Source organism: Ovis aries, chromosome 21 (assembly GCF_016772045.2).
Source record: "Ovis aries strain OAR_USU_Benz2616 breed Rambouillet chromosome 21, ARS-UI_Ramb_v3.0, whole genome shotgun sequence".
Taxonomy (NCBI): domain Eukaryota; kingdom Metazoa; phylum Chordata; class Mammalia; order Artiodactyla; family Bovidae; genus Ovis; species Ovis aries.
This window is the reverse complement of record NC_056074.1, coordinates 12,290,196-12,317,125: the sequence shown is the minus strand read 5'-3', so window position 1 is coordinate 12,317,125 and position 26,930 is coordinate 12,290,196. Positions and strand designations below refer to the sequence as shown.

The following is a 26,930-nucleotide window of genomic DNA, read 5'->3' as shown; positions in this document are numbered from 1 at the left end:
TGCAAGTAATCAGAGTTACGAAGGAGGGCTAAGCCTTTATACTGAGACCATTCATGGAGTTTGCATGAATATAATAACAATTGGGAATAGCTTAGACAGATATAACACAGATAAAGAAATCATTATAAAGTTGAATGAAAATTAAACCTTGAATAAAGACTAAGTCTTAAGTACAATAATAATGTTTATCATTAAAAGGCATGAAAGTACTTCATCTGCTCTAACTTAAAAAAAAAATTAAAGTTGAGTTTACACATACTTTTCAATCCCAACTAAAAATTTATGGTGCAGAAAAACTGGCAATTACTATAAAACGATTATTGTGCAATAATTATTATACAACACATTTGTATATATGTGAAAGTCTTTCTCAAAACAGTGAAATAAAACTCAATTGGAGTTGATGCAAATAAAATTACTATTATGGTAATAAATCCATTTGTGGAATCTGAGTCCTAAAATGTGAACTAAATATAAGCCAGAGGGCAAAACATGGCTGAATAAGGCCAAACAGATCTTGTAAATCACCACAAATGGAAAAAGAACTGGCCTTTTATATCTAAAGAGTGAAGTGGTCAAGAAAGAAATTTACAATGAAGAAATATAAATTAGGACCTAAGAGATCATTCAGTCTCTTCTACCTTTTCATTCTCCCTCTTTTCTGCTGACAGTTCTCTCACCATTCCTAAAAGGATTATAGATATCCATTCCAGTAGTTTCCCTTCAACTTAACTTTAGTTATGGAACTCTGCAAAATCCCAGCATATAGCACAAATAAAAATATAAATCTCAGGCTGAAAGAAGTCAGGGGGAGGGGTTCTGGGGTACCCTAACTTGGTTTCCATATGGGCCTTCACCATCCCTCTGAGACAGCTCTCCCAAAGCCTTAATTTTTCAGTAAAATGTGAAACACATTGGTTCTTGTCCAAACCTCTCAATTTACAAATGAGGAAACTGAAGCCTAGAGAACTGCCTAAGAAAAAGATGTTTCCTAGTACTCCTGCTAAAACTAGAATGCTTTCTCTTCATAATCTCTAAATTTCTGGGTTAAAAATGATTTCTTATACTAGAAGTTCACGTCATCCCTCTCTATCAAATTCCCATTCAAAACTGACTTGGGTTAGGAACCATCAATTTACTAAATGTCTGCTCGAGACCAAATACTTTGTTAGGGATATGTCATCTATTCTCATTTAACCACCACCAAATCCCCCAGAGGTCAAGAAACTGGGCTCAGAGAGGTATATGAAACTTCCCAAGGTCAGAGAGCTAGTATTAATAGATTGGAATTCTGATCTATCTAACTCCTAAAGCCAAACCTCAGACTCTTGAAGTTCTAATCCCAATGTTTCCCAAATCTTTGCCTATCTTTTCACATGCATGCACACATGCATGCTCAGTTGCTCAGTCGTGTTCAACTCTTTGAGACCCCATTGAATGTAGCCCACCAGGTTCCTGTGTCCTCGGGATTTCTCAGGCAAGAATTTTGGGGTGGATTGCCATTTCCTGCTCCAGGGGATCTTCCCCCACCCAAGAATCAAACCCCCGTCTCTTTTATCTCCTGCCTTGGCAGGCAGATTCTTTACCACTGTGCCACCTGGGAAGGTCATTTATCTTTTCACAGGCTCCCAGAACTGTAAATGATATTGTCATTTCACAAAAGATGTACTTCCTCATTCAGGCTTCTCAGGGAACACCTACCTCATGCTTCAGCCAGGCACAAAGGCATCATGCCTACCTTAAACCTCTGAACTCAAAATTCAGAACTATAGAGATGCTCACCTTCACTCCCCACTCCAAATTTTGACAGACTCCTACAACTTCCAAGGAAAGATGAAAACTCTTAATAAAAGGGCTACAAAAGCAACTCTGAGCTGAGCATAAGACAACAGACTGACATTTTAGATTGAAAAAATATTATATATTATCTGGTAAGATATTAGAAACTTGAACTTAGGGGCTGCTTTGGGACAAAAAATGACTGTCACCTCGAAGTAGGCTCCAGAGCTGGCATTAAATAATTTGAATTTGGCGGGAGGTCAAAGGAATTTTAGGGCATCCTCTGCAAGCAGGAGTTGAAGTGACTGTGATGGTCAATCACAGAAGGGAGTGTAGAGCCAGAAATGACAATAAATTATTGGTGATGGAAGGTGAGTTTAAACAGATGGGACTTGGGCCACCGGACAAGTCTTCAGCATTAGGGTTCTACAATTTCAATGAGCTTCGGTGCCTGAAAACCACAAAACCCCAGTCCTCGCCACCCACTCGGACACCCCAACCCTTTTGGCCTTACCTTCTGTTGGATGTAGCGAATCGAATACTTCGGGGTAATAGTAGGGCGAGATCCGAAGCTCGTTGACCAGGGTAGGCTGCTAGGGGCCCTCAGTGACGGCGATACGGGGCTGGCGGCCCCAGGAGTCAGGGAAGCTAGGAGCAGGAGCAGGAGGGAGCAGCGCCCCATGGCTCAGGACCGTGGCTGCAGAGCGGGTAGGAGGGAGACAGGCAGATGCACGCAGCGCCGCCCAGCCCACAGCTCCTGCCCCGAGACAGGCCCCTCCTTCCCGGGGGAAACCCAATGCTACCCCGCCCCTCAGCAAAGCCTCTCAAATTCGAGTTGCCAAAGCCATTCCAAACCCCGTCCCAGTCCCACAGGGCGCCGCCAGGTTTCATTTCCCTCTTTTACCGTCCCCTCTTTATTATATAGAGTTCACCTTTATTCCCTTCCAACTCAAAGCCTACCTTTACCATCCCAGGGCCCCTCCTATCTGACCTCTGAACCCCATTCTTAACTATATCACCCCCACACACACACAAACACTTTCTCCGCACCCTATATCCTCCCCCTTTATCGTCACTGCCAAACCCTGCCCTGTCCACCTCTATTTCATCGCCACATCCTTGTCCTCCGCAAATCCTACATAATAATAGTGTGTGCATGCGTGCAAACGTGCCAGGCCGCTTGGGTCGTGTCCAACTCTTTGCGACCCTATAGACGGTGGCCTGCCAGGCTCCTCTGTCCATGGGATTCTCCAGGCAAGAATACTAGAGGGAGTTGCCATGCCCTCCTCCAGGGGATTCTTCCCAACCCAAGGATCTGACCCAAGTCCCCCACATTGCAGGCGGATTCTTTAGCGTCTGAGCCACCAGGGAAGCCCCAGGAAGGGCTACTGCCAACTTAAAACTGGCACTCGCCACCAGCTCTACAAGGACTAAATCATTCACTAGTCACTCAGCCCTGACAGTCAAAACACCCTGAAAAGAGGAGCTCAGGGTACAGAGCTGCTCCTCCTGACTGGCAGCGGCATCTGCCAATCCGTGTTAATGTGTTCATACCCTGCCTTTTTCACTAAAATCATGTATACTACTAAGCTATCCCCACTAGGTCTGGCTCCTTTGCACCGCCACCTCCATGTCAGCCTAATCACCTCCTAGGGCACTCTGTCGGTTAGTCACCCCTACACATGCGTGAAATCCACACAGTCCACTTCTCAACGGAGGTCGCCCCGGAATCCCACTAGGTCCCGGTCCCTGCTTCCAAGCTACGCCCCCTTCCGTCTTCCGGCACCCAGCTTCGGACCCCGCCTTCCCCTCTCCTTGGGAGCAGTCCCAGCCCCAGCGGGCGGAGTCCCTTTCGGTCCTCGTGACTCCCTCACCACCAACTTCCGCTTCTACTTCCAGTCAGCCAGGTGAACCTCGGTCTGAGGGGCGCTCCCACCCACTACCACCTACGCCTGGCTGGCTCAACGCTGCCTCAAAACCAACTGTACAGACTGTACTACTGCTCAATCAGTTGGGAAAGGACACTTGCCTAAGCCTCTCGGACAAAAATGGTTGTTCCCAAAACCTCACAGGTTGTCGAGCTACATCGCCAACCTGGGCGGTGTCGTCTTCTGATTGGCTCTAAGGCCAGACGGTCATGGCGTCACTTCCGGCGGAAGGAGGCGCGGGAGATTCGATTGGAAGACACTCTCTAGCCGCTTGAGTCTTGGGGTCCGCGTCACTGAGCTTCGCCCGGGCAGGTTCCTGGTCCTCTGCCTCAGGTGAGAAGGTGCGGGAGGAGATTCTCGGGGAGCAAGGGCCGGAGACTCCTAGGAAGACCCTTGAACGTCGTTCTGAGTGAGCATTCGGAGCATTCTATGTTTTTTTTTCAGGAGTCAGTCTCGTCTATAAACGGGCGGTTGTGAGAGAAGAGTGAGGTCAGTTCTTTTCATTTTAGACGGTGCTGTTGCAGTCAGTCAGAGAGCGTTTGTGTGCCACCGACCTGGAAACGAGTAAGTGTCTGGAACCCGAAATACAGGGAGGAAAAAGGTGCTACTGCAATTTTTGAGGTGCTCGGAGGCTCGTACACAGCGGGCGGCTATGCCCAGTAGTACCTGCTGAAAAGGGATCTTTTCCAAACTGCTTTGATGACTCAGAGGGACAAGTGCTCACTGAGCAGAGTGTTCAAACCAGAAACAAGTTTTCTAGGTACCTTCCTTGTCTCTCACATCAAGCCACACCAACCTCTTGAATATCTCAAACCATACGCTTCTCGCCAGTTTTACTTTGGTTCAGCACAACTGCTTCATAACTATGACTGTAGCCTCCCAGCTGATTCTTTCAATTTCCTTACGTTCCAATCCAGTCTCCACGTTGCTAGGCTGATAAAGTACAAATCTGATGAGGACACTCCCCATTAAAAACCTTTCCTTTGGTCACTCCTGTTTGCCCTCAGGTTTAAGTCTAAACTCCTTAAAGTGGTTAACAGGGCCCTTCTTGTCTGGCCTTTGCCTAGTACTCCAGCTCTTTTTTTCACCCCTCCAGCCCTATGCTCCAACCACATGGAATGTCCTTTTGAGTCCCTCAAATGCACCATTCTCCCTCACCTTCAGACCCCATCTGAATCCCATCCCACCTAGTTCTTAATCATTGTTTAGGTCTCAATTTATGAAGCTTTCTATCAGGAGGCCTTTCATCATCCTGCAAAATTGGGTCAGAAAGCACCCAGTAGTTACTTACTCATTCTACAGATAGTTTTTTTAACTGTCTCCCTCTGTGCTAAGAACTTCTAAGTACTAGGATCACAATGGTGAACAAGATGTGAGAATCCTTCGGAACTTAAACTTTTTGTGTGTGGGCTTAAAAAGAATGAAGTGGAATCTATTTGAGTTAGGTTTGTTTGGAAAGGCCTCTGAGGAGTTGACACTTAAATTGAGGCCTAGAAGATGAGAATGATCTAGCCATGCAATAGAAGAAAGGAAGAAAATTCCAGAGTGAACAGGTTATGTAAAGGCCTTAAAGCAGGAAAGAACTTAGCATCTTAATGTTCAAGAAACTAAGAAAAGGCCAGTGTTGCTGAAATGTATTCAGAAAGGACAGCTGCATGAGGTGATTTTTTTCTATCTGTAACCCTGTCCCCTTCCCCATCTCTGGAACTTTACCTGTCGTAAGTGCAATGAACTGTGCTTGATACTCACTAAGAGTTTCCTGAGTAATGTTTTAAAAATATTTTTCATCAGTATTTCTCCAAACAAAAGAGGTTTTGTCTTTTTTGATTTTTTTTTTAATCTCCTACCTCCCTCTCCCTTTTCCAGAATTTTCATTTTAATGTCAGAAGATCATTTCTCAGGGACTTGTTATGACTGCCTTTAGAAAGATTAGACAAATTATGCACCCTTGGAGGGAGACCATTAGACAGCTTTAATAAAGCAACTCAAAGTAACTACCATTTCCATAGCTAAAGAGTCTGTCCTATAATATATGAAATGAGAAATCTGAGAGCAACAGAATGACAAAGATTTTCTTGCAAAGCAAGAGCAGTTTGAGGAGGAATGAAGAAAGGGAGAGGAGTTAGTCACATCTCCTTTTCTGTATGCCGTTAGAAGTGTGGCCCAGTGTTTTAAAGGAGTGATTTCATCCTTTGGTCACAATCTTAGACTAAATGAGTCTCCTGTTGTAGTTTTCTCATGGTATAATGTACTTTTCCTGTATAGAATTTTCTACCTATCTCTTACTAGGCTATAGATCAAGTGACCAGGTAGAGACCTTGTCTATTTTGTTGATCACTTATATTATTCCCATCAGCTGGTATTTATCAGCTGCACAATAAATTGATAAATAAGTATATTGAACTTGGACTTCCCAGGTGATACTAGTAGTAAAGAATCTGCCTGCCGATGCAGGAAACACAAGTCGCAAGTTCAATCCCTGGGTCTGGAAGATCTCTTGAAATAGGAAATGACAACCTGCTATGGTATTCTTGCCTGGAAAATTCCATGGACAGAAGAGCCTGGTGGGCTACATCCATGGGACCACAACGAGTCAGATGCGACTGAGCACATATTGAACTTATTAAATTGGAATATGGTTTGTTGACTGTGGTGGAACTGAAAGCAATATAATGCTGTATTACCATCCTCCCCAATAAAATCAAGAAGAAAGATAAACCGCAGGTAGATACCACATATGGAATGTTCCCAAGTCTGAGATCATGTTTTCCTAACTTTAGTGTTTGCTCATTCCTCATGCTTCATTCAGTTGTCCATCAAACATAAATTCAATACTTGAAATCAGACACTAGAGAGAGAGAGAGACAAAACAAACTAGATGACCAAAATCATAAGGAAATACTATGAAAACAGCAAAGGGAATGACTAATAGTGACTGCCTAAAAGGATCTGATTTCATATTTGTCCACTGCCAATGGATGGAAAGTCTTTTTGCCGTTTGCTGAGTCTACCAAATGAAACGCAAATAATAAAAATATCTTAATGACCTTTTACATTTCAGTTCTCAAATTTACCATTGTTATAGTTTTCTGAGCCTATTTCTCCACTAGAGGGCAATAAACCCTTAAATAATAAGTTTAACCAATTTCTTGCCTTTAAAATATAGCAATTAGTGCTTACACAATTAATTTAGAAATTAATTCCCAAATATTTCTGCATATATATGTTTTGCATTTACTGGTGACTTGATAGACCAGGCCGCCATCTTCATGAAACTTTCAGACTAATGAGGGTAGAACTAACAGAAACAAGGGAGCATATGTACATTTTCATGATGGCATATATCACAAGTGTGGTTAAAGGAATAAAATGGATGATATCATGGAAACCAAGCAGAAGAGAGTATTTATTGAAATGAAAAGGGGCTCTCTTCAGGTTAACATTAAAGATTTAATGACGAGAATGAGAGCCAACTATTTGAAGAACTAAGGGAAAAGCCTTATAGACAAAGAGAAAAGTAAGAACAGAAGCCTGAAAAGAGAAGTTATTTTGTGCATTTAAGGAGCAGAAAGAAGGCTGGCTTGGCTTGAAGTGTAGTGATTAAAGAGGGCAAGTGGGACAAGGTGAGGTCAAAGAGGTGGTGCTAGATGAGCTAAGGCCTTACAGGCATTGTGGGGAATTGAGGCTTCATTTCAAACTACAAGATTTTAAGCAGATAAAAGACCACATTTTCAGGAGGGAGTTTTGCCCTGTTTTATCTCCCCTAGCTCATATATGGGCTTCTGCTGTGGCTCATGGTAAAGAATCTGCCTGCAGTGCAGGAGACACAGGTTCAATTCCTGGGTCAGGAATCCCTGGAGGAGGAAATGGCAACCCACTCCAGTATTCTTGCCTGAAGAATCCCATGGACAGAGGAGCCTGGTGGTCTACAGTCCATGGGGTTGCAAAGAGTCAGGTATGACTGAACAATTAACACTTCACTTTTTAGCACATAGGTAGCTGTACCACCATATTAACACTGTACCCAAACTGGATTTTAGAGATGTTCAGAGAAGATGCATTTACTGATGTACATTCCATCATTTGCCACTTGGCAAGAAGGAACTTGAAGTCAGTAGCACTAATAATAGCAGTGTTCCCTGGCCTGCCTTTATACTGTGTCACCTCTTCTACCTTATCCTTAGAGATTGCCATGTGGCCTCAGGTGACAGCCAAATCTAGGAATACATATCTGCTTTTGGTAGAACCTTATTAGTCATGTATACCTAAGGGTACAAAAGCAAGGACTTCAACAAGAATTAAGCAGGGTGAAATGTCTTTGTTTTTTCTTTTTTTTTTGTTTCCTATGCCCCCTTTAATAACATAAACCAGTGATTTATGTAAATCCATTTATCTATAATCTTTGTAAGTTTCCATCTTACTGCCTTCAGTGGCAAGATTTTTATTTTCACAGAAATATTCTGATTGATAGACAGGATTAATGTCACTTTAAAATATCCATTCCAAAATCACACTTATAAATTTGCGATCATCCTCAGGATGAGCTATATGTAAAAGATTTTTTTATGATTTTAGACTAATGACTTCCACTTTATCAAAATTTACTGATGCCAGTCTCAGAATGTTTCACCCATTTTCAGAAATTGAAAGCTTTTGCCATGTGTTTACAAGTGAAAATTTATTGATATAGCTTTATCTTGAACATCTACAGAGACGTTTATTTCAGAGCATTTACATTATGCTGTATATAAACTAATCAGTTTTAAAATTTTGATAAACCAACATTTGAATTTTTAAAAAAATATAAAAGAGGTGAATTGCTATTTTATTGTTTTACTTCTCTGATGTGTTTTATACAAGGCTCATAAAGCACTTTGAACTCTCTTTTGATTTTTATTTTTCTATTTGTACACTCTAAAATGTCTTTTTTTCCCTCTTCAGGTTGTATAAAAATGTACCCAGCCCAAATACTGAAATCTAATGAAGTGATATTTTCCCGCTAAAAAGAACTGTTTCCCGCCAGTTCAGGTTTAAACATTCATGTAAGTTCATTTACGTTCTTTCCTGTTAATGGTAGGAACAAGTTCTGTATAGCTCTTCTTTCTTAAATTACCAATATTTGCTTGAGCTACTCTGTTTTAAGTCTTACTTTCTTAACTATGTAGAAAAAGAAAATTAGTTTTCCAATATACTGACGCTTACTACAAAAAACATCTATTGACTTTGTAGTGAAGGTTAGGTGATTTTCCTAAGAATTGAGTTATTCACATGCAATTAAAGATTTGCCATTCATCCCACGGCTACTTTGTTTTGCAGACCACAGTGGGAACACATGAATAGAAGAAGAAAATTTCTTCTTGCCTCAGTTCTTGCTCTCCAGAATTCTAGTTTTATATATCCTTCATGTCAAAAGTGCTTTTCTCGGATAATCCTGGTCTCCAAAAGGTAAAAATAAAGCCTGAAAGTTTGAGAAGGAAAATATAAGAATTCAACCAACCACAGAATATACAGTACCATAGTATTCACTGTTGGGGTGGGGGGGGGGGGGGAATCCATTTTTAAATATACCTCTGCAGTTCAAACCTGTGTTGTTCAAGGGTCAGCTGTATAAAGTTAGTTTGGGGGGAACTTCCCTGATGGTCCACTGGTTAAGAATCTGCCTTCCAATGCAGGGGATGCAGGTTTGATCCCTGGTCGGAGAAGTAAGATCCCCATGCAGTGGGGCAACTAAGCCTGTACACTACAACTACTGAGCCTGCGTGCTCTAGAGGCCGCACACCACTTCTACAAAGAAGCCTGCTTGCTGCAGCTAAGAACTAACACAGCCAAATAAATCAAAACTTAAACGAACCCTCAAAATTTTTTTTAAGTTTGGTCCTTCATTTGAGAAGATTATCATATTCATATATGTGTGTGTGTGTATGAATATGATAATTTCATATGAAGGAACAAACTTAACATATACATAAATTACGAGCAAAGAAGGCAACTCATTTGTCCATATAAGCCATCCACCCAGCTCAAACTAGTAATTGTTATTTAGTTGCCAAGACGTGTCTGATTCTTTGCAACCCTGGATTACATCACGCCAGGCTTCCCTGTCCTTCACTGTCTCCTGAAGTTTACTCAAATTCATGTCCACTGAGTTGGTGATGCTCTATCTAATTACCTCACCCTCTGCTGCTTTTTTCTGCTTTGCCTTCAATCTTTCTCATCAAAATCTTCTCCAACAAGTCATCTCTTCACATTAGGGGGCCAAAGTATTGGAGCTTCAGCTTCAGCATCAATCCTTCCCATGAACATTCAGGATTGATTTCCCTTAGGATTGACTGGTTTGATCTTCTTGCAGTCCAAGGGACTCTAAAAGAATCTTCTCCAGCACCACAGTTTGAAAGCATCAATTCTTCAGCTGTCAGCCTTCATTATGGTCCAACTCTCAACATCTGTACATGACTAGTGAAAAGACCATAGCTTTGACTATATAGACCTTTGGCACAAAGTGATGTCTTTGCTTCTTAATATGCTCTCTAGGTTTATCATAGCTTTCCTTCCAAGGAGCAAGTATCTTTTAATTTGATGGCTGCAGTCACCATCCACAACAATTTTGGAGCCCAGGAAAATAAAATCTGCAACTGTTTCCATTGTTTACCCATCTATTTGCCATGAAGTGATGGGACTGGATGCCATGATCTTAGTTTTTTGAATGTTGAGTTTTAAACCAGCTTTTTCACTCTCACCCTCATCAAGACGTCCTTTAGTTCCTCTTCGATTTCTGTCATTAAAGTGCCATCATCTGCATATCCGAGATTGATATTTTTCCTGGCGGTCTTGATTCCAGCTTGTGAGTCATCCAGCCTGGCATTTTGCATTATTTATTCTGCATATAATTTAAATAAGCAGGGTGACAATATACAGCATTGATGTGCTCCTTTCCCAACTTTGAACCAGTCAGTTGTTCGAAGTCCAGTTCTGTTGCTGCTTGACCTGCATACAGGTTTCTCAGGAGACGGGTAAGGTGATCTGGTATTCCCATCTCTGAGAATGTTCTAGTTTCTCGTGATCCACATAGTCAAAGGCTTTAGCATAATCATTGAAACTAAAGTAGATGTGTTTTTGGAATTGCCTTGCTTTTTTCTGTGATCCAACAGATGTCGGCAATTTGACCTCTGGTTTCTCTGACTTCTAAATCCAGGTTGCACATCTGGAAGTTCTCAGTTCATGTACCGGTGAAGCCTAATTTGAAGGCTTTTAAGCATAATCTTGGTAATGTGAAATAGGTGCAATTGTACAGTAATTTGAGCTTTCTTTGGGATTGGAAGGAAAACTGACCTTTTCCAGTCCCTTGGCCATTGCTGAGTTTTCCAAATTTACTGGCATATTCAGTGCACTGCTATTCCATAACAAGTGACATTTTGGGTATAGGAGTTAAATTAAATCAGGGACTGTGACTTGAATGTGTTGTCTCTACCCTTGATTCTCAAAATGTGGTCTGAGGAACAGCTGCATTGGCATCACCTGGGAGCTTGTTAGAAACGCAGAAACTTGGGCCTTGTCCCAGAATAGTGAATCAGGATCTTTGTTTTTAACAAGATCCCTAGGTGTTTGGAGAAGGAAATGACAACCCACTCCAGTGTTCTTGCCTGGAGAATTCCAGGGACGGGGGAGCCTGGTGGGCTGCCGTCTATGGGGTGGCACAGAGTCGGACACAACTGAAGCGACTTAGCAGCAGGTGATTGGTTTGCGTATTGAAGTTTGTAAAGCTCTAATCTACTCCACACTAACATTTATTTCAGTTAAGGCTTAGCTTATTCCCAAAAGGATTAAAGGAAATTGTATAAATAAATACCTTCATTTTACTTTTAATATAAAAATATATAATTTAGTGTATATATATTCATAATTGCTAATAATGCATTAATGCTAGTAATGTGCTAATCCTAGTCTTTCTTAGGCTATCGTTGATATTCTCTATTTATAAGATAGTTCATTCTTAACCATACCATTCTTATATTTATCATCCAAGAAAGAACTCCCGGCAAAGAATCCAAAGACTTGGATTTCGTCATAAAAATCACTAACTTTGTCACCTTGGGTAACAATTCACCACAATTTCCCAGTTATATGAATGGGGCTAAATGCCTTGTTTACCTGTCAAAAACAAATAAAATATGTAAGTTCAGTTCAGTCGCTCAGTCATGTCCGACATTTGCAACCCCATGAACCACAGCACGCCAGGCCTCCCTGTGCATCACCAACTCCCGGAGTTTACCCAGACCCATGTCCATCAAGTTGGTGAGGCCATCCAACCATCTCATCCTCTGTCGTCTGCTTCTCCTGCCTTCAGTCTTTCCCAGCATCAGGGTCTTTTCAAATGAGTCAACTCTTCACATCTGGTGGCCAAAGTTTTGGAGTTTCAGCTTCAACATCAGTCCTTCCAATGAATACCCAGGACTGATCTCCTTTAGGATGGACTGGTTGGATCTCCTTGCAGTCCAAGGGACTCTCAAGAGTCTTCTCCAACACCACAGTTCAAAAGTATCAATTCTTTGGCACTCAGCTTTCTTTATAGTTCAACTCTCACATCCATACATGACCGCTGGAAAAACCATAGCCTTGACTAGACAGACCTTTGTGGACAAAGTAATGTCTGCTTTTTAATATGCTGTCTAGGTTGGTCATAGCTTTCCTTCCAAGGAGTAAGCATCTTTTAATTTCATGGCTGCGATCACCATCTGCAGTGATTTTGGAGCCCCAAAAAATCAGCCACTGTTTCCCCATCTATTTCCCATGAAGTGATGGGACCAAATGCCATGATCTTCGTTTTCTGAATGCTGAGCTTTAAGCCAACTTTTTCACTCTCCTCTCACTTTCATCAAGAGGCTCTTTAGTTCTTCTCTTTCTGCCATAAGGGTAGTGTCATCTGTGTATCTGAGGTTATTAATATATCTTCCAGCAATCTTGATTCCAGCTTGTGTTTCCTCCAATCCAGCGTTTCTCATGATGTACTCTGCATATAAGTTAAATAAGCAGGGTGACAATATACAGCCTTGATGTACTCCTTTTCCTATTTGGAACCAGTCTGTTGTTCCATGTCCAGTTCTAACTGTTGCTTCCTGAACTGCATATACGTTTCTCAGGAGGCAGGTCAGGTGGTCTGATATGCCCATCTCTTGAAGAATTGTCCACATTTTATTGTGATCCACACAGCCAAAGGCTTTGGCATTGTCAATAAAGCAGAAATAGGTGTTTTTCTGAAACTCTGGCTTTTTTGATGATCCAGCAGATGTTGGCAATTTGATCTCTGGTTCCTCTGCCTTTTCTAAAACCAGCTTGAATATCTGGAAGTTCACAGCTCACGTATTGCTGAAGCCTGGCTTGGAGAATTTTGAGCATTACTTTACTAGTGTGTGAGATGAGTACAATTGTGCGGTAGTTTGAGCATTCTTTGGCATTGCCTTTCTTTGGGATTGGAATGAAAACTGACCTTTTCCAGTCCTGTGGCCATTGCTGAGTTTTCCAAATTTGCTGACACATTGAGTACAGCACTTTCACAGCATCATCTTTTAGGATTTGAAATAGCTCAACTGGAATTCCATCACCTCCGCTAGCTTTGTTCATAGTGATGCTTCCTAAGGCCCACTTGACTTCACATTCCAGGATGTCTGGCTCTAGGTGAGTGATCACACCATCATGATTATCTTGGTCATGAAGATCTTTTTTGTACAGTTCTTCTGTGTATTCTTGCCACCTCGTCTTAATATCTTCTGCTTCTGTTAGGTCTGTATCATTTCTGTCCTTTATTGAGCCCATCTTTGCATGAAATGTTCCCTTGATATCTAATTTTCTTGAGGAGATCTCTAGTCTTTCCCATTCTATTGTTTTCCTCTATTTCTTTGCATTGATCTCTGAGGAAAGCTTTCTTATCTGTCCTTACTGTTCTTTGGAACTCTGCATTCAAATGGGTATACCTTTCCTTTTCTCCTTTGCTTTTCGCCTCTCTTCTTTTCACAGCTATTTGTAAGGCCTCCTCAGACAGCCATTTTGCTTTTTTACATTTCTTTTTCTTAGGGATGGTCTTGATTCCTGTCTGCTGTACAATTTCACCAACCTCTGTCCATAGTTCATCAGGCACTCTATCAGATCTAGTCCCTTAAATCTATTTCTCACTTCCACTGTATAGTCATAAGGGATCTGATTTAGGTCATACCTGAATGGTCTAGTGGTTTTCCCCACATTCTTCCATTTAAGTCTGAATTTGGCGATAAGGAGTTCATGATCTGAGCCACAGTTAGCTTCCAGTCTTGTTTTTGCTGACTGTATAGAGCTTCCCCATCTTTGGCTGCAAAGAATATAATCAGTCTAATTTCGGTGTTGGCCATCTGGTGATATCCATGTGTAGAGTCTTCTCTTGTGTTGTCTGAAAAGGGTGTTTGCTATGACCAGTGCCTTCTCTTGGCAGAACTCTATTAGCCTTTGCCATGCTTCATTCTGTACTCCAAGGCCAAATTTGCCTGTTACTCCAGGTGTTTCTTGACTTCCTACTTTTGCATTCCAGTTCCCTATAATGAAAAGGTATCTTTTGGGTGTTAGTTCTAAAAGGTCTTGTAGGCTTTCATAGAACTGTTCAGCTTCTTCAGCATTACTGGTCAGGGCACAGACTTGGATTACTGTGATGTTGAATGGTTTGCTTTGGAAACAAACAGAGATCATTCTGTCATTTTTAAGATTGCATCCAAGTACTCTATTTTGGACTGTTTTGTTAACTATAATGGCTACTCCATTTCTTCTAGGGGATTCCTGCCTGCAGTAGTAGATATAATGGTCATCTGAGTTAAATTCACCCATTCCAGTCCATTTTAGTTTGCTGATTCTTAGAACGTCGACATTCACTCTTGCCATCTCCTGTTTGACCGCTTCCAGTTTGCCTTGATTCATTAGGACCTGACATTCCAGGTTCCTATGCAATATAGCTCTTTACAGCATCGGACCTTGCTTCCATCACCAGTCACATCCACAGCTGGGTGTTGTTTTTGCTTTGGCTCCACCCCTTCATTCTTTCTGGAGTTATTTCTCCACTGATCTCCAGTAGCATATTGGGCACCTACCAATCTGGGGAGTTCATCTTTCAGTATCCTATCATTTTGCCTTTTCATACTGCTCATGGGGTTCTCAAGGCAAGAATATTGAAGTGGTTTGCCATTCCCTTCTCCAGTGGACCACATTCTGTCAGACCTTTCCACCATGATCCATCCATCTTGGGTGGCCCCACACAGCATGGCTTAGTTTCATTGAGTTAGACAAGGCTGTGGTCCGTATGATCAGACTGGCTAGTTGTCTGTGATTGTGGTTTTTCAGTCTGTCTGCCCACTGATGCCCTCTTTCAGAGCCTACCATCTTACTTGGGTTTCTCGTACCTTGGATGTGAAAACGTTTGTAAATTGTAAAACACTGATGCATATTAATTCTAAGATTTGCTAAGAATTTTGCATTAACTCTAATGCATTATTAATACATAATTTCTGAACAAGTTCTAATATATGTTTAAAACATTTAAAACACTAATTCATTTCACTAAAGCTTGGTACTGGTGAGGTTTTATCACCCTAGTAAGTGGATTACCTTCACTTATTCTATGACCAGAATACAACACAAACTGCAGCCAGTTTGGTTAAGATTATATGAATGGATGTCACAGCTCCATTATCATTGTGGATAAAAAAATAATTAGCACAGATATAATGAAGGTGAATCAGTAACTTCTATGAAGGATTAACCTTTGTTCAAATAGTCAACCTTGTGAGTCATGGAATTTAGGCTCCCCCTAGTGGCTATCTCAGAGAAGGCAATGGCACTCCACTCGAGTACTTTTGCCTGGAAAATCCCATGGATGGAGGAGCCTGGTGGGCTGCAGTCCATGGGGTCGCTAAGAGTTGTACACGACTGAGCGACTTCACTTTCACTTTTCACTTTCATGCATTGGAGAAGGAAATGGCAACCCATTCCAGTGTTCTTGCCTTGAGAATCCGAGGGAGGGGGAGCCTGGTGGGCTGCCGTCTATGGGGTCGCACAGAGTTGGACACGACTGAAGCGACTTAGCAGCAGCAGCAGTGGCTATCTGGAAGCAATCAAATTTATACAGCTGTCTTTTAACATTATTTTCTGTTTGCACTTTTCCACCTTTTTTAAGCCAAATCATTAGCGACATGAAGAAAAAACATTCTAGGATTAACAATTCCCATAGATGTTTTAAGGGGTCAGTTTGCTAAACTAAGAATGTTAAAGATGGATAGCAGTACAAACAACTGGAAAAGAGGGAAACAGAAGCAGAAGTGGCAGGAAAGCAATGTTTAATTATAAGAGAGCAGCAGACTAAACACAGTAATTTGACAAGATCTGTACTAGACTCTTTAACTTTCTTTTCTTATGCTTTGCCTCATTTTATCCTTCTTCAATCCTGGATTTCACAGGTGATTAAGTTTAAGTTTAAAGATCTTAATATGTATCCCGAGACTAGAGAGCTAGTACATTACAGTAGTGTTATACTTAACACAGTATTTTTTTATAAGAAAGACTTTGACCATAATTGCAACATAAGTTAAACAAGATGTTTTGTACCTAGTTTCTGTAATCTAATAAATTCTCAACATATTTCAATGAATTTTTAAAAAGTTAAGTTATCCTTATCATAGTGAGAAAAATATGACTAGGAACGTTATAAATATTTAAAGATTACTCATTGTTCTTTGAACAGAAGATAGACATTAAATTTTAGGTCTTCTCTTGGTGTGGCATTTACTTCACTATATTTAGTTTGCCCCCACCAGTAAAAGTAACTTAGAGAAAATTTAAAGGAGGTTGATCTGAAATCATTTTACAATGTAAGTTGTACATTTTGTACAGAAAATATTTTTAACCTTTACTTTGCCAGATTTATTTTACATCACAAAAAAAGTTAGTGAACATCTCTTTTTTCCCCGCACTTTTCCAGGTCTAACTGTCCAAAATGTGGCTCTACTGGTGAAGCTGAAAATGCCATTTACAGATACAAGCTTTCCTTAAAAGTTGCAGAATCAGACAAATTATTTGGCATTACTGTGTTTGGAAGCTGCTTAGATGCATTTTTTGGTCTCACGGCCACTGGTTTGCACAGGTAAGAATATTTAAAGCATTCTTTTTCCTAGCCGCATACGTCAAGTTTGAAGATATGTGTTTTTAAAGTAATATGCATTTAATAAACAGATGACCACTCAACCTCAAATCATCAGTTCATTTAAAAAGATAAGAAAGAAGGAAAAAGATGTTTATTTTCTGAATACATATTGTGATGATGTTAAACCATGCTCCTTTTATTCAGACCAACTAAACGGTAATTAGAGTATTAAATTACAGAACTTTGATCTGAGTTAGAGAAATACAGATGAAGAAAGTAAAATCATTTCAAACTGAAGGATTATTCAAATCAAGTGGCTAAGGTCTCTTGAGGAAGAAGAAGCTATTTGAAGGAACATTTACATATCAGAAGTAGAAATTTTGTCATTTATTTCATTTGCGTTGCAACTTCATCTGCATAATTGGACCTGTTAAGATGGTGTCCTGACAGTGTAAGTGTATAGAGAGAGAGAGAAAATCTCTGTCCATCTCCTTGTAGCTGTGAGCAGACTGATTTGAAGAAAGGAAAAGCCGAGGATCACAGCCAGGATTGCCAGTGATGAGGAAAGACTTCCCTCTGCATTGAGGAGAAGGGCTAACAATCCCACCACTTCTCCCACTGCCACTTTTGGAATAGTTGTTAGGCCTGGTTACTAGACAGGCATCTACTTTATTCACACTTGATCAACTGCTTTTGTCTTTCTGCTGCTAAGCTAAGTCGCTTCAGTCGTGTCCGACTCTGTGCGACCCCGTAGACGGCAGCCCACCAGGCTCCTCCGTCCCTGGGATTCTCCAGGCAAGAACACTGGAGTGGGTCGCCATTTCCTTCTCCAATGCATGAAAGTGAAAAGTGAAAGTGAAGTCGCTCAGTCGTGTCCGGCTCTTTGTGACCCCATGGACTGCAGCCTACCAGGCTCCTCTGTCCATGGAGTTTTCCAGGCAAGAATACTGGAGCGGGGTGCCATTGCAGAACACCTAGCTGTTAAACTCACACTTCTTTTTTCTATATGTAACTCAAAAGTTTCATGCTTTCCCATTTTTTATTTTCTTTTCAATTAAGGTACATTCAGGATCCCAGTGAAATTCCAGAAACTCTGGGCAGTGATACAACTCAAAACCTATTAACTAAAGCAGTGGAAACTTGCTTTGTTGGACAAAACTTTGTTTTTGGAGTGACGGTAATTGAGACTAGTTTTGTTCTTAGTATTATGCTAATATTTCCATTGTAATGAAACTATTTTAATTTTCTAAATAGTTTTTAGGAGTCATAAATGTGAGGGCCTGTAGAAACCCTTTAAACTACATAAAAATAGGCTATAAGTGATCCTTTAAAACATCATGTATATGACAAGTTCCTCTTTCAAAAGCTAGAAGAGCACTGCTGAAAGGCTTTCAGAGCTTTAGAAATCTAAGTTTATTATAAATTCACAAGTGTTAGATATTTTGTTTTGATATTTGGTATTCACTGTGCTCTCTAAATTCGGTTTAGATTCTATAGTAAAACTTTCATCAACTCTTATCTACAAAAAGGAGGAGGGAAGTAACATTAAAAGCAAAGTAACTGAGTACTGATAACTCTCAGAATAGGTTAGGAGGGATGGTCTTAAATATAAAAGTACTGTAGAAAAGGTCTAAAGAATGTGCTGACTCTTAAGGAATAATCCTTTTCTGTCTCTTGTATGCTGATGGGAGCAAATGAATATTTTGCCTGTATTGCAATCAGGGCTTTAAAAAAGGGAACACAGCACTTCACAACTGAACAGTGAGAAAACCCAAAGGGAAGTTGAAACTAGGAGCTACAGAGGTTTTCTGTGTTAAAATCTTAGATGCCTCTTTTTCTCCTTTTTTGTTTTTAACAATATAAGAACATTCCTTTAAACATTCAAAGCTAGTGAGAAATGTAATAGTAACTACCATTTATTGAACAACTACTATTTGCTAAGCACCACAATTTTTTGTATGTTATTGCTAATATAATAATCCTGCCTTTTTATCCTTATTTTATGAATGAAAAAACTGAGGCTCCTAATAACTTATCTAAAGTCCCCACATTAGGAAATGTTTGGAACAGAATTTGAAGACAAGTCTCTTTACTCCAAGGTTTATTTCCCCATAATTACAATTCCCTATATAACCCTATCATGCTAGAATAATTGAATTATGGGGGTGAAAGTTATAGCTACATCTGTTTTAGCCTTTTAAATCCCTGTTTCATGTTTAAGTCAAAGGGAAAAAAATTTATTCTCATTTAAATTCATTTCCTTCTTTCACAGAATTTTGAAAACCAGCATGGAAATGGTTCAGGTTCCAGTAACTTCTCAGAGCAGTGCTCAGACCGCAAGAGAGTAGTTAAAGCACTCGTAGCTTGCCAGATCATTCCACCAGACCCAAGTGTTGTAGGCTTCACTGTCATTGACTATTTCCGTCGGCTTTTGCAGCTTTCTGCTGTCAGGAAACTTCACTGTGGCTCCCAGACACCTAATAGCCACTTACTTGCTTTAGAAAGTTCAAATAGCGATCTCAGCAACTTATGTGGCCCTGACAGCAGTTCTTGTTTTGAGCCCCATGACAAAGATTATTTTCCAGGATTCTGGCAGCTATCACTAGAACTCACTTCTGTTGTTTCACAACTAACAGATGATGGTTTTTCAGCTTCAGAACAAAGCAAGGCCATTGGTACTCTTCACCAGAACAGAAAGTGCATCTCCTCTGCAGAGGCCACTGGTTCCAATAGCTGCCTTGATACCATTCAGGGTTCGTGGAGCCTTGTTTCACATATGGACAAAAAGAGTTCAGCACAAAAGTTAGATGAAGAACCTGGCCTACAGGCTAATCAGCCAAGTGCAGTTCATAGCAATCATCATGAAATTGGAGTTCCTGACTCTAATTTATTCCCTATGAAAGTACAGGAGCGATTTGAACCAAGGAATACAAAATCCTTCCACAGTGCAGTGGAAGTTACATATTCTCAGCATGAGATAACATGTCACCAGAATCAGGAGGTAGATACCCCCACCACGTTTCAGCAGAGATGTATGTGTTATCCATCTTCATCACTCAGACTTGAGGAAATAGCCAGTGGTTCCCAGGACTGTGACCTCGAAATCTGGGATGACCTGCCACTCTCTGAAAGCCTAAACAAATTTCTGGCAGCTATCGAAAGTAAAATCGCTATAAACCAGACAGATGCCAGTAGCAGGAAATGTTGTCTAGATAATGACATCAGTAAACTACATGTGGACCACAGCAGGTTATCATTGACTCCACAAAGAACCCCTGGAGCCTTGCATACACCACATATAGCCTTAAGGTCACCACCAGCAACAGTCAAAGCAAACTCCAGCAGAGATAACTTCCTTTCCAACCATGAAGCAAATCCAAGTCCTAGCGTTCATAAGGAATCACAGCCAGAGAACAGAGCAGAGGCTCTCTCATTTAGTGGTAATAAAAGAGATATTTCTGAACATTCTCTACCAAATGTTCATCTGTCAGCTCTGTTTCCATCTTCAAAAGGCTCAGGCACAACAGTTGCTCTTAAGTCTACGAGAATTCTACCACATGAGACTGAAATTTCCTGTAAGCAGAATATTTCAGAGGCTGACCGTTCTTGTCTCAGCAGCAAATATAATAATGGATGTGGAGAAAAATCACTTTCAGAAATGAGTGAAAAGTTGACAACTTTGCATTCTGGGAGGTATAATGTTGTTTCCAACTTTCCCAGCTTAGAAAATAAACAATGCTGTAGGTGGCCAAAGAATCAGGGCAACAGTTTGACAATTTCCAGGAAACTCACATATCCTTTAGAAGCTCTTCACAGTACTCCAGACAGAAGTATGAATACATTGAGAGCAATGCTTTATGAACACACTGGTAATAACCTAACACAGAACTGTTCTACTGGTCATGAAGGCAATTACAGTGCTTCTGTGGATCTTTTTGATGATAGTCCTAAAGAGATGGACATTGTAACAGAAATGACCAAAAGGTCACAGGATATTTTATTACAGTGGGGAAAGTCTTTGGCAGAAAGTCATCATATAGAATCTGATTTTTCACTGAGATCACTTTCTGAAAATTCCAGCCAGTCACCACAAAAATTATCCTTGCAAAACACATCTGCCTCTCTCTATCCAAGAACCTGTCCCTCTCCACCTCATTTTCAGTCAGATTCAGAATATGATTTTGAATATAGCCAAGACTTTGTTCCATGTTCACAGTCAACTCCAGTTACTGGATTCCACCAAAGTAGGATTCATGGGATGAAAGGAGCTTTCCAAAAATTACCTGCTTTTTATTTGGACCTTGATGCCAACTATAAAAAAACAAGGATTTCCTCTGCAAATGATGCACAGCAAGCCACCCCTATCTGTCAAAAAAATATAAAGACACCTAGCCAGAAATCCAGAAACCCTACTGTATCTGGTATTACACCACCAGAGATCTCCAACAACCATCCTGTCACTGAATGCCTTGAAACTGATGCTGACGAATGGGTCCCTCCTACCACACAAAAAGTGTTTCCTTCAGAAATGCTTGGATTCCGGGCCATGGGTCTAAAGAAATGCCATGCTGCTTATAATTCTCCTGATCAAAATGAGTTACCAAGAAAAAAACTGAAATATGTAAAGCAAAGAACTGGTAAATGCTTAATTAAGAAGGAGTTAAATTTAAAGAATATGCTTACAGCAGCAGTTATAAAACAGAAAACTCCTGACTGTAACAATATAAGGTCAGGCTGGATTTCTAAAGAGTCAGTTTTGGGACGTGGTTCTTGTGCGGAAGTCAAATGTTGCCTTCCATTTTCAGAAAATTGGTCACCTTCAGCACCTGAAGCTAAAAGTGCTTGGTCTCCTGAATTGTTCTCACAAAATATCACCTAAACCCAATTTCTGAGCTTTTAAAGGTACGTCTCTTTGGAAACTCTGCCTCCAATGTCATGGAAAGCAGACTTACCATTTTGAAGACTTGACGCAAATAGAAAAGAGGTGCTATTATGCCTATAAACAGGGAAGCCATTGTTTTTCCTAGCGTTTTATCCAGAATGATCTGATTTCAGATAATTTGGCACTTTATCTTGTATTGATTGTACTTAAGTAATATTGTTAATTTTGCTTGTTAAAAGTATTTGTTAAATCACACATACATGCAGAAATAAAGCTTTTGCAGACCAAAACTTAGTCTTTCTAAGTTCTTCAACTTAGATCAGAAAATGCCTGCCAGCTACTGTTGGGTTTATGATACAAAGCTACAAGATCACTGATCTCAAAAAGATTTTAGTCTACTAGGTAAGACAGAAATATAATGGACAATTTCAATGTAATACAATAAACACAATGATGGAACTTTTTTAATGGATAGTACATTTATGTTGCTCTGGGGGCATGGTAGATAATCAGTTAACCCAGCAGCATCTGTGGGCTTTGACTCAGAAGAATGGTCAATAAAGACAATTAAATGTGAAACTGACACTATTTTATTTAGTCTGTATTTTTTGAATCCTTCGGAGGAGCCTGCTAGGCTATACTGTCCATGGGATTACAAAGTCACACACAACTGAGCAACTCCACTTTACTACATGCTAGGTGCTGGGAACTCAAAAGTCCAGGCCCTTTACCTCAAGGCCCTTCTTCATGATCTAGAAGAATAAACAAGCAATTAGTATCAATGAGTTCTATGATAGGAAGATATTCTTAAAGGGCTAATAATGAGCAAAAATGAGGAATAGTTTCCAGACGTTCAAGTCCTTAGCATCACATCACCTGTGCCCTGTAAAGATCTCTTGCTGTGCACAAGTTTTCTGTAGTAGCTGAGCAGGGGCTGCTCTTCATTGTGGCGCACAGGCTTCTCACTGCAGTGGCTTCTCGTTGCAGAGCACGGGCTCTGGACACACAGACCACAGTAGTTGCCGCACTCAAGTTCAGTAGTTGTGGCACATGAGCTTAGTTGCTCCGTGGTATTTGAAATCTTCCCAGACCAGGGATCAAAACCTCATCCTCTGCACTGGCAGGCAAATTCTTATCCCCTGTACCACCAGGGAAGTCCATGCACCCCATAAAAATTTATGTGTCTCCGGTCAGCTGCTTTTGCCATTCCCCACAGCAGCTACTCCAAATCTTCACTCTTCATGCCACCGACCAACCTACTCTCCTTGCCTCATACTTCATGGAGATCACCTGGTATTCCCTTGCCTTCTCACACCCATGCTTTGCGACTTGTCTATATCTCCTCACCCACAACTTTTATCCTGTAATCTCCGAAAATAATGAACACCGCCTCCTGCCTTTCTGTTTGGGCTGTTGCCATTATACCCATCTTCAATATTATCTAATGTCTAGCCCATATTTAAGTTTTTTTACTTGTCCCTACATCATCTTGTAATTGTTGATGTTTAACCAGGATTTCATTAAAGTAACTCCATGGTTTTCAGTTACGTCTCGTCTCATTTTCTAGAACATAATTAGATTTAGGATTTTGGCGGAGATATTTCATAGGTTTATGTTGTGCCTTTCATATTGTATTACATTAGGAGACACAATGTCAAGTGGCCCCACTATTAGTGATGTCAGATAATAAGATTGCTTGCTTACTATGTTGCCCACCAGATCTCTCTTGTTTGGGTACTTTTTTTTAAGAGTAAAGAGTCAGGGGACTTCCCTGGTGGTCCAGTGGTTAAGAATCTGCCTTCCGGTGGAGGGAACACAAGTTTGATCCCTGGTCAGGGAACTAAACTCCCACATGCCATGGGGCAACTAAGCCCAGGCATGCTGTGAAGACTCAGCACAGCCAAAAAAAGAGTACAGTCAGTATTAGAGAATTCCCTGGAAGTCCAGTGGTTAGGATTCTGCACTTTCACTCTGAGGACCTGAGATTCAGTCCCTGATTGGGGAGCTAAGATCCCACAAGTCACACAGCATGGCCAAAAAAAAAGCTACAGCTGTCTACCAGTGGTAGATGAATCTGTTTTTCCCACTCTCCATCAGTATTTACTCAGGAATTTTTATTTTCTCAATGATATGCAGTCAATTTCACTCATTATTCTTTTTGATGCTCCATGTAATAGTTGCTCCCACATTTCTGCCTATTATTGTTTATAGCTGGTGGTTTAGTCGCTAAGTCGTGTCCAGCTCTTGCGACGCCATGGACTGTAGCCCACTAGGCTCCTCTGTCCATGGGATTTTCCAGGCAAGAGTACTGGAGTTGATTGCCATTTCCTTCTCCAGGGGATCTTCCCAACCCAGGAATCAAACCCAGGTCTCCTGCATTGCAGGCAGATTCTTTACCAACTGAGCTGTGAGGGAATATATAGCTAGTCTTGACCAAAAAAAAAAGTCACTGTCAAATTTCACGTCACTCACTGTTCAACCTACTGAAATTTGTTCTCTCTCCCCACCTCCAGTGGCTATGGTGTTAGTAGTTTTCTAACCCTCAAATCCAACGGATTTGTCATTCCGTATTCTATTTGATCTCTTTGCACTCTGTTTCCAAGATAACATTTTTTTGGTTTCTGGTTTCTCCTAGACTCTAATCAGGCATGCCTGCAGGGTTTTTTGTTTTCTTTTTACAGGGCTTTTATAAACAATTTGATTTTTAAATGGACAATAAAATCCATGGTCCCATATAAGGTATAGTGGTTTGTCAGTGAATATTTAGAATAATGGATAAGGAAAAGATGTATGTTTATTGCCCAATCAGTGATGTGAAGGGTCTTCCTAGTATATAGGCCAAGGATATAGTCTCTTCATGTTCTTTATTATCAAATGTGCCATTCCTGGCTAATTTCATATCTCCCACTGTGATTAGAGTAGTAGTACAGTTACTATTGTACTGAACTATATAGATCTTAACTCTGCTGCTGCTAAGTCGCTTCAGTCGTGTCCAACTCTGTGCGACCCCATAGACGGCAGCCCACCAGGCTCCCCCGTCCCTGGGATTCTCCAGGCAAGAACACTGGAGTGGGTTGCCATTTCCTTCTCCAATGCATAAAAGTGAAAGTGAAGTCACTTAGTCGTGTCTGACTCTTGGCGACCCCACGGACTGCAGCCTACCAGGCTCCTCCATCCACGGGATTTTCCAGGCAAGAGTACTGGAGTGGGGTGCCATTGCCTTCTCCTAGATCTTAACTCTACGGTTCCCTAATATCATTTATTTAATGCTGGTTACATCTTTACTCAGCTTTCCTGGTGGCTCAGAGGTTAAAGCATCTGCCTGCAATGCAGGAGACCTGGGTTCGATCCCTGGGTTGGGAAGATCTCCTGGAGAAGTTAGAAATGGCACCCTACTCCAGTATTCTTGCCTGGAGAATCCCATGGATGGAGGAGCCTGATGGGCTACAGTCCATGGGGTCACAAAGAGTCGGATACGACTGAGTGACTTCACTTTCACTTTTACATCTTTACTCATGATGATGCATCCATTGTGCCATTATGAGTACTGGCTTCCAGTAACAAAGATTATTACTCTGTTTCATCGATAATTACCAAAAATGCAAGTCTTACCCAGAGAATGCAGGAAAATGTGAATAATAGGTCATTTCCTAGTTATATTTAGCCATTGGACTTTTCTAACATAAACATAGAATATGTATTCTAATCATGTCTTCTCTCGAACTTCTTAGGCTATAGTTATTGCATTCCTAACCTGTGACCTCTTAGCTGCACCCAGGAAGAATAATCCAGAGGTACACGGGTGAAGCAAGAATGGTTTCATTTGTGCAAGGAATGTCCATTTCTCCATCAGCAAGGCTTAAGCCCAAGCCTAGAGAGCAAAATGTCACCATCAGTCTAATGTCTAATGTCGCATGTTAGAAATAAGAGGACACTGATTGGAAGAGCCAGTTGGCATAGCAGAGCAACAGTCTTGAAAGGCTTTGGATAAGGTGGCCTGTCCTGACACACAGTGCAGAACCTGCAGAGAGGGTAGAGTGATGTCCCTGGTGCTAGTGATGGGACGCAGACAGAGTTAAGAACAATGTCCCTAACCTCACAAATCTGGGGTCTGTAGACGAGAGACAGTACAAGAGTTGGAAAACACAGACCAATGGGAGCCAAAGCACAGACCCACACAACTCAATTTCAAGGTTAAAGTCTTGTTTCATTGCTATTAATGCTTTTTTCCCTAAAATCTAATAATTAATGTACTACATTAGTTTTGTCTTTGTTCATATTTGTTTTGTTTTGTTGTCCCCTAAGCATATTGTTTTATGGATAAATTATTTGTGAACATATTATAACATGTCACCTTCCATGAGTTACCATTTAGTAATAAAAGTCCCAGGATTTTTACTCTTTTAGATAATTTTTAAAAACCACCCTCAAAGTTGCAACTACCGTTATTAATCTGTTAAGACAGTTATTTCAGTTCTAAATAGTGGGTTTCATCAGTTCTTAGTATTTTCAACCTGGAAGGAACCATGGAAAACATCTGAATTAGTGGTTCTCATCCACGGGCTTCTTCTTTAAATTACTTGGGACCAAAAAAGAAAAAAGAAAATAACTTGGGACCTTTTAAAATTATATTGATGACTAGATCCCATCCCAGACCAGATTTATCAGAATTTGTGAGGGTAAATCTCACATATCAGTAGTTTTCTCAAAGTCTCTAGGTGATTCTAGTGTGAAGCCAAGGTTAAAAAGCACTGATCTAAACCTTAGATCCAAAGGTGCTAAAAGTCTTCCCAAAATGCACATTTACACAAAGTTGAGGTTAGTATGTGAGGGACCATAACTCTTAACTCCCAGAGTCTATTACCCCATTCTGCCTCCTTTATTATTGAATGTTAAATAAAGACTGGCAATATCATTTCTTTTAATTCAAGAATTCATACAACAAACATCAATTGTTTTCTGTGTACTCTCCATTGATGATAGAATGATTCAATGGAAAATGACTCATAGAAAAACATTCTGGAAACTTAAGGTTGGAGAGAAAGCTGATGGAAAACTTTGAGTATTATCTAGTTAGCATTTGTCCTTTAAAGTCACTGCCTATTCTGGATCCTCTACCCAAGGTACAACAAAATTTTTTGTTTATAATTTCATATGAGGGTGGGGAGAGACGTCTCCTATTAAAACTGAT

The 26,930-nt window shown here is 40.6% G+C and overlaps 2 protein-coding genes across 8 annotated transcripts in view; one reads left to right on the top strand and one right to left on the bottom strand.

Moving 5' to 3' along the window:
* The window catches only part of PRCP (prolylcarboxypeptidase), an 87,692-nt gene extending 83,800 nt beyond the window's left edge, over positions 1-3,892 (bottom strand). The window contains exons 1-2 of one of the 3 annotated variants that reach the window (XM_004019422.6): positions 3,426-3,892; positions 2,294-2,476 (exon numbers count right to left, since the gene is read on the bottom strand). In XM_004019422.6, coding sequence (XP_004019471.2) covers positions 2,294-2,461 — 168 coding nt within the window. In that variant the 5' untranslated portion in view covers positions 2,462-2,476; positions 3,426-3,892. Of the gene's footprint in view, positions 1-2,293; positions 2,490-3,425 lie in introns of those variants that run through there. The other 2 variants (XM_042238281.2, XM_027959257.2) reach the window with 2 other exon arrangements.
* Positions 3,893-3,965: 73 nt separating this feature from the next.
* Positions 3,966-22,029, top strand: DDIAS (DNA damage induced apoptosis suppressor). 5 transcript variants are annotated; one of them, XM_012101700.5, is made up of 7 exons: positions 3,966-4,040; positions 4,152-4,271; positions 8,649-8,749; positions 9,024-9,152; positions 16,696-16,857; positions 17,917-18,034; positions 19,130-22,029. In XM_012101700.5, exons 4-7 carry the CDS (start codon positions 9,040-9,042, stop codon positions 21,734-21,736), a joined length of 3,000 nt encoding a protein of 999 aa, XP_011957090.3. In that variant the 5' UTR covers positions 3,966-4,040; positions 4,152-4,271; positions 8,649-8,749; positions 9,024-9,039; the 3' UTR covers positions 21,737-22,029. The 5 variants fall into 5 exon arrangements, with proteins under 5 accessions (XP_011957090.3, XP_042094212.1, XP_042094214.1 ...); XM_042238278.2 differs by lacking the exon at positions 4,152-4,271; XM_042238280.2 differs by lacking the exon at positions 9,024-9,152.
* The last annotated feature ends 4,901 nt before the right edge of the window (positions 22,030-26,930 follow it).